The sequence below is a fragment of the Miniopterus schreibersii genome (assembly GCF_964146895.1).
Source record: "Miniopterus schreibersii genome assembly, chromosome: 16".
Taxonomy (NCBI): domain Eukaryota; kingdom Metazoa; phylum Chordata; class Mammalia; order Chiroptera; family Miniopteridae; genus Miniopterus; species Miniopterus schreibersii.
In genome coordinates this window covers 39376059-39391986 of record NC_138116.1, presented here as the reverse complement: position 1 = coordinate 39391986, position 15928 = coordinate 39376059, and the positions used below count along the sequence as shown (strand labels likewise).

General features: G+C 46.0%; 1 protein-coding gene across 1 annotated transcript in view; it reads right to left on the bottom strand.

Annotated features, from left to right (window-relative positions):
* Positions 1-15928, bottom strand: part of DNAH9 (dynein axonemal heavy chain 9) — a gene marked incomplete at its 5' end in the record, with an annotated part of 294508 nt that overhangs the window by 40406 nt on the left and 238174 nt on the right. Inside the window, 4 exon segments of the mRNA XM_081115813.1 lie at positions 2471-2619; positions 4735-4928; positions 12535-12657; positions 14388-14558. Coding sequence (XP_080971939.1) covers positions 2471-2619; positions 4735-4928; positions 12535-12657; positions 14388-14558 — 637 coding nt within the window.

Here is a 15928-nt window from a genome sequence, read left to right as displayed (position 1 = left end):
TCAGGCAAACTGATTAGGCCCAAGATGCGGAGAGCACGGATACCACCAGAGTGTATGTTCTAAGTGGGCGCATTACGAAATAAACCAAACCATCAAGGAGGCAGCGGGGAGGAAGAAAAAGAGGGAGAGGCACAGGTGACTAAGCAATCTCTATCCGATGAAAAGCAAAATTGCCTCTGGTAAGGAAATATGCGTTAAGATTAAACCAAGGGCAGGCTGAGATAATGTACTTAGAGACTAATAATCAGTATGGAGTAGGGAGGGTCAGCTTGCCTGAAGTGACAGAAAGCTTCAGGCTATGTGATGGGGTAGTTGGAGGTCAACTGGCAAAGAACAGTAAGAAATTGCTCATAAGCCGGTGTATAAAAGCTTCCCAAAAGGAAATTATTGAATAAAAATGAGGAAACTAGATTTGTCAGCAGGAAAAGAATAAAACTTCCAGGGACTGGTAGGACTACTCATTAAAAGGGTGACAACAGCCATAAAAAGGAATGAAATTCTGATTCATGCTACACCATGGATGCAACTTGAATATATTGTGTTAAGTGAAAGAAGCCACACAAGAAAGACCACATGGGTATATGATTCCATTTGCAGGAAATGCCCAGAATAGGCAAATTTTTAGAGACAGAAAGTAAACTGGTGGTGACTAGGCCTGGGAGGTGGTGGGATGGAATAGGGAATGATTGCTAATAGATACAGGGTTACTTTGGGGGGAAGACAAAACTTTTCTAAAATTAGATTATGGTGATGGTAGCACAGCCCTGTGAAAATATTAACAAACTTTCAATTGTATACATTAAATGGGTGAATTGTATAGCATGGGAATTATATTTCAGTAGAGCTGTTAAAATTTGGGGGGAAAGGGGAGAGGCTTGGTGGGCAGCAATGGGAGCTATAGTTGTGTTTTTCATATTAGGAAATAAATAGACATTGAAAATTGATAAATTCTAAAAGAGTGATGAAAGATTATTAGTAGGAAATAGAGAAGTAGCTATCAAGAGGACTAAATTCAGAAATGGGCAAAAGCCTAGTGTCTGGGATGGGGGGCTGGGTATGGGAAGGGCTGGAGCCAGGAACTGTTGCTCTTCATTTGAAATTCTTTATTATTTGTATTTAAAAATATTTTTAAATGTTACTTATAATTTTTAGGAGATTACAAAAATATACATTAAATTAGTAAATAAGATCATTCTTTTCCTTTACAGATTATTATCTGTTCTTTGGGGCCAAGTTGGCTTCATCTTATCTACCTCCAAACACCAGGCTTATGCTGTGGTCTCTTTCAGTACATAACAAGTAACAGACTGCTCATGGTCTGGATTCTTGCCTACGAAGACCTGGATCTATAAAAACCTGTTAGGTTTTTATTTAACTTTGTAAAATGTTGTAGTTTTGCTAGTTTCATAGCCTTAATGGGTAATTCATTCGCTCATTCCTTCATTGAACAAATGTATTTACTGCATGCCCATCACATGGAAAGCACAGTGCTAGGAACTGGGGAGACTCTGGTGAGAAGGACACATAGTCCCAAGGAGCTGTCATTCTCATAGGAAGTCACAATTGTCACTAGACAATTACAATGTGGTACACAGAAAGAAGAGTGCTCTAGGAGTACATGGGAGGGGACCCTAGCACCTTGGAAGTCAAGTAGGGCTTCCTGGAGGTGGTGACATATAGGCCTGTAGTAGATGCTAGCCTGGTGAAGGGGATGCCGAGGGGAAACAGAATTTTGGGGGGGAATTAAATGACCACTGTGTAGAGTACACAAGAGGGGGCAGGGAAATGTAGGCAGAATAATGAGCCCCCAAAGAGTCCAGGTCCTAATCCCCAGAACCTGGGTATGTCACTTCACATGGCAAAGGGACTCTGCAGGTATGATTAAGTTAAAGATCTGGAGATGGGGAGATAGTCCTGGATTATCTGAGTAGGCCCAACCTAATTGTAATGGTCCTTATGAGGAAAAGAGGGAGCCCCATTTATGCTTTCAACCTCTAGAACTGTAAAATAATAAATTAGTGTTATCTTAAGCTTCTAAGTTTATGGTAGTTTGTTACAGCAGCAACAGGAATCTAAAAATGTAAAGCAGGCTGGAGAAATAGGGAGGAGCTGGAGGACTGACTTTCCCATAAGCCCCGTAAGGAGTCTGAACCTCCTTCTGAGGGCAATGGGAGCCTGTGAAAGGATTGTGCTTGTATTTCAGGATGAGAGCTCCAGCCCCAGTAAGGGGAGGGGTGGTGGCGGGACAAAGTCTCCCCAAGAACCTGCTACTGTGTATTCTACCTTGTGGAGCCCAGAGCAATGGCCCCCTGGTGTGGGTTCAGCAAGGACCCTGATTTCTGTGACCCTGGTTAGCAGATGCTGAGTACTGCGTAATGACCTGGAATCTGGAATAGAGAAACCGACAGACGCAAAGAGTAAAAGAGCACTGGGCTGGTGCAGCCGTGGCCCCAAGAGGAAGTCTTCTCACCTTGACTCTCCACATCCTTCAGTGGGTCCACCCCTGGAGACAGGATGAAAAATATGGGAGTGGCTGGTCCGGATTCTTCAAATGAGGTTGCAAAGTCTAATGCTCTTCCCACCACGTATTTGCTTCCTAATGTCTCCTCAACAAAATCTCTTCCAGAAAAAAAAAACGACGTAAGTGTATCAGTCACAAAAGAATAACACTTGAGAAACAGAGGTCTACGGAAATGGAAGGATGTGCTCAAGGTCATGGGCTTGGTAGTTACAGAGCTAGGACAGACTCCCAGCACCACTTACTAAGTCAACACTTAAAACCTGTGTTGCTAGTTGCCAGCCTGCTCACCTAGATCAGGGCTCCTCCTCCATCCCACCCACCCAGGCCCCCACTGACTCCTTCGAGAGCCCTGGGTGCCCTGTCCCATCACCACCATCCCTCAGAAGACGGCCAGAGCCAATGCCTTCTGAAAGCTTGCAGGCCGCGAAATCCTCCAAACTTCATACCCCTGTGATCCTCCACCTGTCACTTAAGGCTCTCCAGTCTTTTAGTCTCTCATGTTCTATCACTACTCGTGTTTCTTTCCATCTTACTCCACTTATCAATGTTCCTTTCCACAGTGTCCCATTTTATACTAAAGGAAACCTGGAAGCTGCAACCACTTCCTGACCATCCGGTCCAGCTCTGGCCTTAACTCTCCCCCAGGGACACTACTTTTCCTGTAGCCCTTCAGCTCATCCTCCTGCACCTGATGTGCCTCAGGATTGGGAGGTGGGACGATGGTCCTGCTCACGGATGACTATTATTTATAAACATTACTTCTCCACTCTGTAGCTCCACTGCGGCTCATTTCCCCTGATGTGTCACCACCATACCTGAATATCAGTCATTTATTGCTCCTTTGGCCACTGTACCCATTCACTGAACACTTGGACACTTGGCTCAGGGACTTTCCACCAACCTGAATGACATTGACATCCATGTGTACAATCCTCCAGGTTCCTAGCAACCTTATTTCTCCCCCCTCAGCCACCCGACTCCCCAGGCACACCCTGATCCTAGTTATTGCTAGGGAACTTTTCCTATGTCTGAAACCATATATGAAAACATCCCACTCTGACCAGCCCTTTCTACCCTTGCAGTCCTTTTGGCAGCTTACCCTTCCTTCACTTATTCTCTGCCTGTGTTGGTGCCATGACAAATGCAGTATCTTGGCCTCCCTAGTGTTTTCTTTCTTTTAAGTCATCTCCTTATTCTCATCACTTTTTTCCTATCCAGGGTCGAGTCCATGGCCTATAACTTGTTTCTTTTAAAACAACTTTCTTGGATTTAATTGACATACCATAAAATTTACTCATTAAAACAGTATTATTCAATACTTTTTAGTATATTCACTAAGTTGTACAACCTTCACCATAAACCAGTTTTAGAACATTTTCATCCTGCCAATAAGGTTTTCCTGCCTGTTGAAATAATTGCTATTTCCACCCTTTGGCCCAGGCGAGTGCCAACCTGCATCCTGTCGCTATAGATTGCCCGGCCTGTAACTTCTAACCACTCTCTTGCCAAAACCGCCCTTCCTTTACCTGCTCTTACTCCAACACACCAACAGGGAAAGGCGGGCGCTCTGGGTCAACAGACCTCTGAGCTACACCGCATGCAAGATCTAACGGCGAGGGCTGGTGCCGCTGCAGATGCAGGGTCTTAGCTACGTGGGCCCTCAGTGCTACTTGAAATTCACTGAGTTTCCCTGGTCAACCTTCTCTCATTTTTTCACAGATCCTACTTCAAGCCTTCTGCACTCTCCTCCAACCTCCAACCCTGCTACCTCCCCTTTCACATCAACTCAACTGGGGATCGTGCTTCCTGCTTCTCAGAGAAAACAGGAGTCATCAGATAAAATCCTTCTCAGTTTTCTACCATCCTTTTACCAGCTTAACAACAGCCGCACCCATCTCCCTCTCTCTGTGATGAAAGAGATGTCCTTCCTGCTAAGGATGACCCTTCCACCTGTGCTCTGGGTCCCATCATCTCCTGCCGCCTTAGATGCGACCAGCGTCCTTCTCAAACTGGTATTGATGAGTACCCTTTCCAAACTGTCCCCCCAGGTATTAGGAAAAGGCGTGGCAAACGCAGGCCTCATGGGATTTAAGATGCTGGTACAAAGGCTCCCGTCACTGTACACACATGGCTTTTGCGCTCGGCCCTGCTAGTCTGGCCACACCGAGGTGGCCCCACGCCTGCCCTGGGCCCCCAGCCGCCCCCTTCCCTACCGCATGGCGTAGGTCATCCGGTCGGGCCGAATGGCTCTCATCATGCAGAGGCGCTGCAGGGCTGTCCTGTTCTTCCACTCCTGCGGGAACTTCTCCTTCTCAGGACATTCCGATTCCACGAACTTCTTCCAGCTCTTGGCAGATCCCTCGATGTCCCGATCCAGATTACAGAATTCTTCCATGGCTGAGAGAGCCTAGGAAATGTCAGAGAATCGGGCTCTGAGCTGCAGTTTCTCAAAGCTGCAATTTGCACTGTGTTGGGGAGTTAAGGAGCAAGATGGTATTATAGACATGATTCTGTCTCATTTATACTCTTTTTCTGGAGCCTTGCGTCTCCTTCCAAGCGAACTCAAGGAAGAGGAAGGATTTTGACCAGCTCACCTCTAGCAAACTGCCTGAATAATATGCAAGGTTTAGCAGAGGAAGCGTCTGGAATACTACCAGCAGCAGACACTAAGCAGCTGCAGAGTACAAAAGGGAAGCCATTTTTCTGGTCAAGGAGCCTGGACACTTTAAGTGTCTGACTCCCCCCTTTCATTCCCATATTCACTCTGCCAGCAGCTTCGGTCAATGCCTCTCTAAAAATGACTCTGGAATCATTGACTTTGTATCAATACCGACTCTAAGGCTTCCATGAACTGCCTACTTCCATAAGGATTGCGTCCAAATGCACAATTTATTAATCAAATCTCTTCCTTTAGTGCTTGCCTCCAATCCATCCAGTCAACCAGGGAGCCCACTGCCCTCCTACTCGGCCTGAGCACATCTGCCCTGAACCTTGGAAACGTGCCAGACTCATTCCAGCTCAATTCCTTGGTCACACTCCTTTCATCACGTCAGGTCCTGTTCTTCTCGCCACCAAATCTTACTCCTCTCTTGTGCTGGTCATGGCTGATTATTATTTGTTAAGGTTCTACAAATTGTTCAAGTCCAGTTCAAAGCCAGCAACCTCCCTCACATACATCCTCTCTAACCTAGAACACACAATCCTCCCACCCTTCTTTTGTGGAGACACAGAGTTGACATTGACATCTTCAATAAAGAGATTGACTCAGTTTTTAGATATTTGACTGCTGATGGTCCTTAAGCCTAGTCCCTCTCCCTTTCTCTTCTGCTCCACACCTGGCCAAGCTGATAAGAAGCCTGGGCACTCGCTCTCTGGTGCTGGAGGGAAGTTGTACCATGCTAGCCCCTGTCCAGGCCCAGGAACTCTCACCCTGGCTCCACCCCATACCTTCCATAAGAACCCCAAAGTGGTCTCCTTTCCTGGGTCTCTTACAGACTGCCTCCGAACTCCCTGCTCTCCCTAGAAAGTCTTATTATATGCGTAATAAACATCTCCATACCTCCTTAGGTATGTCTTTGGCATCATCTGTTGTTATTGGAACCAAATTTGGGGGTGAGGGGTTCATCCTGTTTCCTCAGAGTGCCCACATAACCATCACTCACTTAGACACTGAGGTACCTGCAGCCTTTCCACCATCCCTCAACTCTGTCTGCACGTTTGGTCCCTCCAATGAGATTAGAAAGTAGACTTTGTCCAAAGCACCTCCCACAATGCTATGGGTTTTAAGGAACCCACACATTCTTGTCATTTGAATTCACTCACCCCCTCATTTGATTTTCATTGAATTTCTACTACATGTCAGATACTCGGGAACATACAGGTGAACAAAAGAAGACACATGCCTTCCACAGGAGCTTACAGTCAAGAGAAAGAGGAAATAAGGGGGCCTCAGTGAGGATGTAAAATTCTGTTGGGTGGAAATAGAGGTAGAGAGAAGGGAATGGCATTTAATGGGGAAGGATTAACAAGAGCCAAAACCAGGCAAAGGAAGAGTGTGGGGCATGGGAGAAAGGAGCGTGACTGCAGTAGAAGTCTCATAGGTGACAAGGGGAGAGTAAAGCTGGAGGACACAGACACTGACCCGGGCTTGCCTAGGCTCTCCTCTCGTGCGGATGAACGCCTGTCCTGCCGTATGTGTCCTTTCACATGGGCTCTGTGGCTTCTCAGCTTCACCCTGACCACTCAGAGCAGGGAACACCTTTGCTCATGCGGACAAGTGTGTAGGATGGTGGAGGAGGGGCCTGGAAACGAGAGTTCTGGTCCCAGACACACCTCTTAGGAGCCTCTTACGACCTTTGTGGGCGTAGATTTTCTCATTTGGAAAATGAGGCCAGGTAATTGTTTGTGTAGCTCAGACTCTAATGTAGATACAAGTGCTGTGAAAACTCTACAGATTTTTGGGGCTTGTAGTTATTGAATTGTGGTTGTAGGTTTACATGCCTGCTACTCCTGCACAACTGTGAGCTCCCTGTGGGCAAGAACTTTCTTAATCATCTTTGCAGGCCTCAGGCCTCGCAGGCTGCCTGGAACTTAGGTAGTGCCCAATTCATCAAGTTCGACATCTGGGCAGCCAGCAGGAAGGCTCCTGGCAGGCTGAGAAGAGAGTAGCGGCTATAATTATTTCTCTGTGTGCCGGGAACTCGCTCATCACTCAGGCAGCCACCTCAGTCCCTCGTCCCAGCTTGCGTCATCAGGAACCCTCCTGCAGTCCCATTACCCCCTCTGGCGTCATCACAGTGCTGAGCAAATTACTCTGCCATCCGCGCCTCCAGCTGCCACCACTGGGCCCGAAACACACTTTCTTGAAGCTCTGGATTGAACACAATTGCAACATTTCATCTTCCAAATGAGGGAAAGGCATTTCTAATAAGTTAAATGGAAATGACTAATTAACCTAATTACATTGGGCTGTGTAGCAAAATACAACTGTGCTAAATTGGCATCCGGAGTGGTAGTGAGGGGCCTTTCAAAGGCTAACAAAGCCTGATTCACAGATGAGATTCTCTAATGAAGGGCAGAACATTCCCAGTACCTTAAAGTTCAGCATTTGATTAAACTTAAAAAATTCCTAACAAAGGATATTAATAGAAGCAATATTTTATCACAAAGACTTCATTCATTCCCTGCCTATTAGTGCTGCTGGGGAAACAAGGCAATTCATCTTCCTAGTCAGACGGAATGTTTACAGAGTTTTGTTTTATCATGTCCTATTCAATTATACTGAGTTTGTTTCTTTAGGCTGAACTCCAACTGGACACTTAAAAAGAGCATTTATCAAAGGCTTTGGTGATGTGCACTGCCCGTTACATTGTATTTTCACCTGCTCACATCCTGCACTGTGCTTGAGTTTTGGGGCTGGACTCAGCTGCTCCACCAACGAAACTCAGAGGGAGAGAGATAAAGCCTCACTCATCTGCAAAAGCCTCTGAGCAGCCAGATGAGCTCAGCCCACAAAACAAAACAAAACAAAACAAAACAGCAAAGCCGGGCGAAGGAAAGCAAATCAGGCAGTCCATTTCGTGGAAAGAGGAACAGAGCTAAATTGCACAGTAGCTTTAGGGCTGTGGAGGGCTTCTGAATGATTTATTCTTTGCGACTCCTGCTGCAGAGGGCTTTGTGGGTAATAGAGAGAAAGGCAAGTGGATTTGGCCCAGTTGGGCAACTCGCAGTTCCTCAGAGATTTTCCTTCCATGGACAAACGCTATAAGGCACAACCCGCACCAACCACAGCAAGTGCACACCTTAGAGATGGGTAATTAGCAGTCGTAACTGTGATGGGTGAATCCTGTCCCTCAAAAAGATAGGTTGAAAAGACTAACCTCCCAGATTTGTCAATGTGACTATTTTAAAATAGGGCCTTTGCAGGTGTAATCAAGTTAGGATGAGGTCAGTAGGATGGGCCATCATCTAATACGACTGATATTCCTAGAAGAGACGCAAAGACAGGCAGAGGGAGAGTGGCCATGTAAAGACCGCAGAGATGGAGGCAGAGATGGAAGTGATGTTGCCACAAACCAAGGAGCGCCTGGGCTGCCAGAAGCTGCAAGAGGCAAGGAAGGATCCTCCCTTTGAGGCCTGCTGGAGGGATCACGGTTTGCCAAAATCTTGGTTTTAGACTTCTAGCCTCCAGAACTGTGAGGTAACACGTTTCTGCTGTTTTAAGCCAACTAGCTTGTGGTTCTTTGTTATGGCATCTCTAGGACACAAATATGATAGCCATAACCATAACCATAACCAATAACCATAACCATAGCCGGCTTCTATTTACTGAGTGTTTATATGTCTACATCATCCTGTGAGGTAGGTATTATAATGACCATTTTGAAGATGAGAAAAGAAAGTCTCAGAGGAATAAGAAACATGCCAGAGGCCACACACACTCAAACTTGAACTTGAACCCAGAGCCTGTGTTAACTAGTTCATCCCCATTGCTGCTCCAGGTCTGCAAACACACTCATTCAGAACTGCTTTCCAGAATTTATTTTCCGTAAGGGCATCAGACTGTCACTGTTCTCAAGCTCTGGGGCAGTGCTGTCCAACAAAGTAGCCACTGGCCACAGTGAGTGCAAATAACATGTGGCTCATGTGACTGAATGACAATTTTATTGCCTTTAATGTTAATTATTTTAAAATTTACGTTTAGAAATTGGAACTTGCTTTAGTAATTGGAAAAGTTTTAAGTATGATTGGAACAACTTGGGTATATGAACAACTGTTTTAACTCTAAAATTTTGTGAAATATAAATTCAAATCAAGTATTTCTGATGAAGATTTAGCATTTAATTGAGAGGTACTATAAGTGCAAAAAATACAAACCAGAATTCTGGCTCAGTACACAAATATAAAACAGTGATTTAATAATATTTATAACAATTTCATATTAAAATGATAATATTTTGGCTTATTGGGTTAAAAAATATATTATTAAAGTTAATTCCATTGATTTCTTATTACATTTTTTTTTTTACTTTTTTTTAATCCTCACCTGAAGATATGTTTTTCATTGATTCTAGAGAGAGAGGAAGGGAGAGAGAGAGAAACATCAATCAGCTGCCTCCTGTATATGCCCCGACCGGGGATTGAACCCGTGACCTTTTGGTGCATGGGACGACACTCTAACCAACTGAGCCGCACCAGCCAGGGCAACTTCTTATTACATTTTTACTATATGGCTGCTAGAAAAATTCAAATTACACATGTGACATGCATTCTGTTTCTTTTGAATGGTGCTACTCTAGAGTATCTATTCATTCATATCTTATGTAGCCTAGGAAAGCTGATGGTTTTCCATGAACTTTATTATATTGTAATTGCTCTTAGGCATTTCGTAACTTTATGATTTTATTGCTGTTGTGAATGGAGTTTCCCCTGTTTCTTTCCCAATATATTAGTCCCCTTCTCATTTGCCAGATTGGGTCCAGAATGACAAATAAAATTAATAGATAAAAGTCAAATCACTTCTTTATTATTTAGATCAGGGATCAGCAAACTGCAGCTTGTAGGGCCAATCTGGCTCACCACCTGTGTTTGTAAATAAAGTTTTATTGAAACTCAGGTATTTCCTTGCCCTGCCGGGTGGCTAAGCTGGTTGGAGCATTGTCCTGTACAACGAAAGGTTGTGGAGGTGGATTTGATTCCCGGTCAGACCACATATCTAGGTTGTGGGTTCGATCCCCCAACGGGCGCATATGGGAGGCAACCAATCAATGTTTCTGTCACGTTAACGTTACTCTCTCTCTCCCTTCCTCTCTCTCTAAAATCAATAAAACATATCCTCAGGTGAGGATTGAAAAAAAAAAAAAGAAACAGCATTTCCACTTGCTTATATATTGTGTGACTTTGGCAGAGTTGAGTACCTGTAACAGAGTCTGACCCTCGAAGTCTAAATATTTACTATGTGGCCCTATACAGAAAAAGTTTTATGGCCACTAATTTAGATACAGCCCTAAAAAATAATTTAAAAGATAGGTACAGACTCTGAAAAGGAAGTTAGAGAAATATTTTGGGCAGTGGCAGTGTGGTGGAATTAGCCTGACTTTCCTAAGATGGATCCTTTGAAGGGGATGGCACGCATGTAAGTGACTAAGTATGGGGTTTAGTTATAAAGTAAATCAAACTTGGATGGGTCTCAAGGGAACGATGCTGAGTGAACAAGCCCATTGGAAAGATTACTTACCGTATATTTCCATTTATATAACATTCTTGAGATGGTGAAATTATACAAATGGAGAACAAATTAGCGGTTGCCAGGCATTAGGAGCTGGGGGAGGGAGGAGGTTGCTGTGACTGTAAAAGGGTGACATGAAGGATCCCTGTAGTGATGACATTTTATCTGTCTCGACTGTGGTGGTGATTGCATGAATCTTCATGTGTGATAAAACTAAGCGCGCGCACACACACACACACACACACACACAGACCCCCCCCAACAAAATGAGTGCATGACAAGCTGGTGAATCAACATTAGTGGGCTGCATCAATGCCAACGTCCTGGGTGTGATGTACTACGGGAATGCGAGAAGCTCCTGTCGGGGGAAATGGGGTACAAGGAACATCTCTGCTATTTGTTATAACTGCAAGTGAAATCCACATTACCTCAAAAATTTAGTAAAATATATAATGAGGAAGAGAGCCATCATGTTACTTCAGACTTATACTTTTTTGTGGCATGAAACGTATAAAATGCTACAAACGTGGAAGATCATAAACGGGTCATTTAGTGCAGGTGCCAGTCCTCCCACAGCACCAGTGCCCGCCGTGGGTACTCATACCGGAGGCACTGGGCCGCTGCCCTCGTGGGGAGAGGGCGTTCCCTCAGCCGACCTCTGCTGCTGGGCATCATGTCAGGCCCCCTGAGCGCAGGCGGGGTCCCCATGGGAAAGGAGCTTATCGTTTGTGGTTTTTCAGGGCTCATGGAATCCCAACTGGACCGAACTGAGTAACATGGAGAGAAACCGGGCTCTGCCATCAGACAGACCGGAATTTGAGTCCTGGATTTACTACTTACAAGATGCGGGACCTCATTCTCCTCACACGTTAAATGGGAACAAATAATACCTACTGCCCAGGTGGGCATGAGAATAAACTAAGGTAATACATTTCCTATTGTGAACTATTTTTGACCACTGATAATCCCAGGCCGGAATGCATCCCCTGCTTGAGGCCGAGTAAGGGTTAAGGTTGGGGTTAGGGTTAGGGTTGGGGTTGGGGTTAGGGTTGGGGTTGGGGTTGAGGTTAGGGTTGGGGTTAGGGTTAGGGTTAGGGTTAGGGTTGGGGTTGAGGTTAGGGTTGGGGTTGGGGTTGGGTTGGGACTGGAGTTAGGGTTAGAGTTGGGGTTGGGTAGGGGCTGGGGTTAGGTTTAGGGTTGGGGTTGGGTTGGGGCTGGAGTTAGGGTTAGAGTTGGGGTTGGGGCTGGGGCTGGGGTTGGGGTTGGGGTTGGAGTTAGGGTTGGGGTTAGGATTAGGGTTGGGGTTGGAGCTGGGGTTAGGGTTGGGGTTGGGGTTGAGGTTGGGTTTGGGGTTGGGCTTAGGGTTGGGGTTAGGGTTAGGGTGAAGACGCCTGAACAGGGCCTGGCATCTGTCCACTTCATGGAGGTGCTATCACACCATCCCCACACCAGCCCGAGGGCCCCACAGAGGAGCCCACATCCAGTTTTAGGCACTGGCGGGTGAAAGGAGCACAGCTAAGATGGAGAAGCTCCCAGGATCTTACTGTTCCCTCACCTCCTGGAGGCAGAGCCCACAGCAGCAGGCACCAGCTTGCTCTCTGCAAAGCCTCCTCAGCAGCCAGGAAGGGTGAGCTCTGCTGTGGGGGTGCAGATAAAGGGATGCACTCATGTTCAAAAAGCTCCATGGGGAACCCCAAAAGAGAGCCCTGATGAATTCCTGGGGACCAGGGCCAGAGAGAAACTCCAGGAGATGTGAACGTGACTTTTCCAAGGGGCTGGTACTGACCTTGATGCCACCCCAGGCCTGCTGGGAGAGGAACTCCACTGGACTGGTGACGCCCGTCTGCACTGGAAAGCGGAGCAGGAAGTCCAGCTCTGCCACCCCGACCTCCTGGTTCAGCAGGAGGATCTGCAGGTGCAAGGTGACACCGCGTTTCTTTAGCTGTGGTGGTCACAGGGTCCCGGAGAGCCTCAGGGTCGTCACTCAGTGTGATTATTACTACTTCTAGCACTAGAACTTGCCTATCGGCTGTGATTGGTAAAAGAAGGTGGAGTTTAAGAAAGTGTGTATCTCTGCAAATCACTTCTGCGTGCATCTGTTCTCGCCCTAACTATCAGCATGACTTAAATGCACACTGTGAGTAACTACATAGTCTTGGAAAGCAAGCATTTTATGTGCCAGTCATAAATGCCTTGGAATACATTCCTGCCATCGATTGAGAAGACGACAAGTGTGATTTGAGGAGAGTGTCAAAATAACATGTGAATATATGCAAAACAGAAGCGCGTATATGAGTTAAGAGTTAAAGGGCTTCCAGAGAAGGGGAGTGGCAGCGAGCAGGGAGCAGGGACGAGCTGGACTAAACTTTCCGTAAGTGGTTTTGAATTGGGTTTTGGAGAAGCTGAGCGATAACAATGTTTAGACAGGGAGGGAAGGCTTTCCAGGGGGGAGGCCATGGGAAGAGGCCCGGAGGGGAGGAAGCAGCGAGGTGTGCGCCCGGCAGGGTGAGGCATTCCCCTGCCGAGCTCAGGAGTCGCGCTGAGGGGCGCCTGGGAAGCCCTCCCCTCTTCCAATGGTTCTCTGCTGAGAAGTTACAGATGGAAATGTCCACTGAGAAAAACATAATTTGGTCAATTTGAGAAAAAGTCTCTAAGGAGACAGGCTCGCAATAGCAGATGAGGTGCAGCCCTTGTAAAGTGAGGTTGGGATCTTAGGCGGAGAGGAGAGAAGAGCTAGCGGGGAGCTCCTTAGGGTCCGGGGGAGTAAGGGGCAGGAGGGAAGGTAGGCTGTGCTGCGGCTGGAGCTGTTTTTGTGACGGCCAAGCTGTCATCGCTGCTGAAGTGGGGAGCACAGAGGGTGGGAGATGAGCCACGCTAACAATCCCCGAGTTCTGTCTTTGAAACACGCAGTCAGCGCAGAAGTGATCCTAGAATATCTGACTTGTAGAGCTGCAAGAGGCCTCAAGATAATCTGATCCGTACTTCTAATTTATATATGAAAAAAATTCCCAGTGCTAAGTGGTAAGTACAAGGAACTAGATTTTCATGGTTTTTGACATTAAGGAGGAATAAAGACAAAGGGTTCTTATTAACATTGAAGTAAGTCCCTAGTGCTCCCAAACCCTGGAGAAACATGGTTCTAAAGGACATTTTCAAGGTCAAGCCTGCTGTAACCGTAGGAAGATGTTTGCAATTTCATATTCCAGGGGGAAGCTGGGACACTAAACTTGCAACCCTAAAAGTAAGTAACTAACGAGAGGTACTCTCAGCAAGTTCTTAGTGCATCGCAGAAAGTATCTAGTTATTGGGGTGGGCCCTGTCTCATCTTCAGGCTGGTTTGGATCGACTGGTAGAGGCTGCTGGAGGGCTGTGCTGAGGAGGATCGTAGATCATCCAGGAGCGGCCAGGAAAAGTACAGCGATTGGTTAAGCAGCTCTGCCAGGAGTGGGGCAATGGCGGGGCAGCGTGCATGTCCCTAACGGGACCCCCTAGTCGGACCCCTCTGCTTAGAGCTCACAGCCTTCTCGTGCCATGGGAAATGATGGTGAAAGAAGACAGTTTTGGGGTTTTTTTTTACACTTGCTGACTGGGCACTAGAAAATGACTTGTTTTCTGAACATGTCTTCAATTCACTTTTACCTGAAAGGTGAGCTGGGCGAGGTAGGTGAGCTTGTCACACTCGAAGAGCCCGCGGGTGGTGTGCTGGTACACGGAGAAGGTGATGCTGTCCATCAGGTTGCCCAGGCGCTGCTGCGGGCTGTCCGCCGGAGCGGCCTTCTCCACGGCCCTCCGGAAGGCGATGCTGAAGGCCTGGGGCGGGGTGGGCATGGTTACATGGCTATTCACACAGCCGCCTGTCTACAGCTAGTAGCCTTACCTGTGAAGGCTATTATAATTTCCGAGTCACAAAAGTATTTTCCCAGCCTGTCCTGCGAAGGACAGTGGCAACAAGACAATTGTATCTTAGTTTGCTGTTTTCTTAGCTCTCTCATATGAATTATTACGTGGTTGCAGAATGGGAGAGCTATGAGGCATGCAGAAAGAGCCTATCTATATATCTATATATCTATATATCTATATATCTATATATCTATATATCTATATATATATATATTTTAACAATTTTGTAAAATCCTCACCTGAGGATATTTCTCCCATTGCTTTTGCAGAGAGAGTGAAAGGGAGAGAGAGAGAGGGAGAGAAATATCGATGTGAGAGAGACACATCGGTTGGTTGCCTCCCACGTGTGCCCCAACCTGGGGACAGGGAAAGAGCCTGCAACTGAGGTACATGCCCTTGGCCTACATGCCCTTGGCTGGACTTGAACCCTGGACCCTTTAGTCTGTGGGCTGATGCTCTAACCACTGAGCAAAACTGGCCAAGGTGAGCCTACGTTTTGATCAGTGAAAAATAAATGTCCAGTGGCCAAGATAATTAACAAGTTTTGTTGTATAACTACCCAACTAAAAAAGTTAACACAGTCAACAATAACCAGCTGGGTTATTCTCTCCTCTAGATTATAAAATTCTTGACAATAGAACCAATGTTATGTACAAGAGACCCTTGTGCATAATTGGTGCTGAGAATGTTTCTGATTAGTTTTTTCCTTTGTAATGACCAGAATCTCGTATTCTTTTTCTTTCTGTCAACTCCGCGGTCTTTCGAAGAGCCCTCCTTCACGTCCTGTTTCTCACGGGCACCTTACTGCAATGGGGGGGGAGGGGGTAGGTGGGCGGGGAGGGCATGGGCTGCTCCGGTGACATCTTCTGAACTACACGCTTCGGGCATAATATAAAATAAAAATCATGAATCAATTTCCCATTGTTTTAAACTTAGCTATAGACTTTTAACAAAAATACATTTAGGAATGCTGCTTTTCAAATGTTCTGTAAATAGACAGAATCATTTAAAAAATCAAAATAGAATTGGGTCTTTTCCATTTTTGGTATGCAGAGTTCTTTTCTATATTTTCATTTTGTTGCTTTAAGAAGAAAAAACTCGTAGGTTTTTCTAGCACTAGGCAGTTGAAACTCAGTGGAAAACATAAGATTTGTGCCTCATATTTCCTAATTTGCAAAGTTGGGGGAAATGTGAATCCCTCTCTCTAGTCCATAGTTCCATGGTGTTTCTTGTTAGCGAGGCCCAGCAGGTTGTCTTCATTCAGTTTTGATGATCCGAGC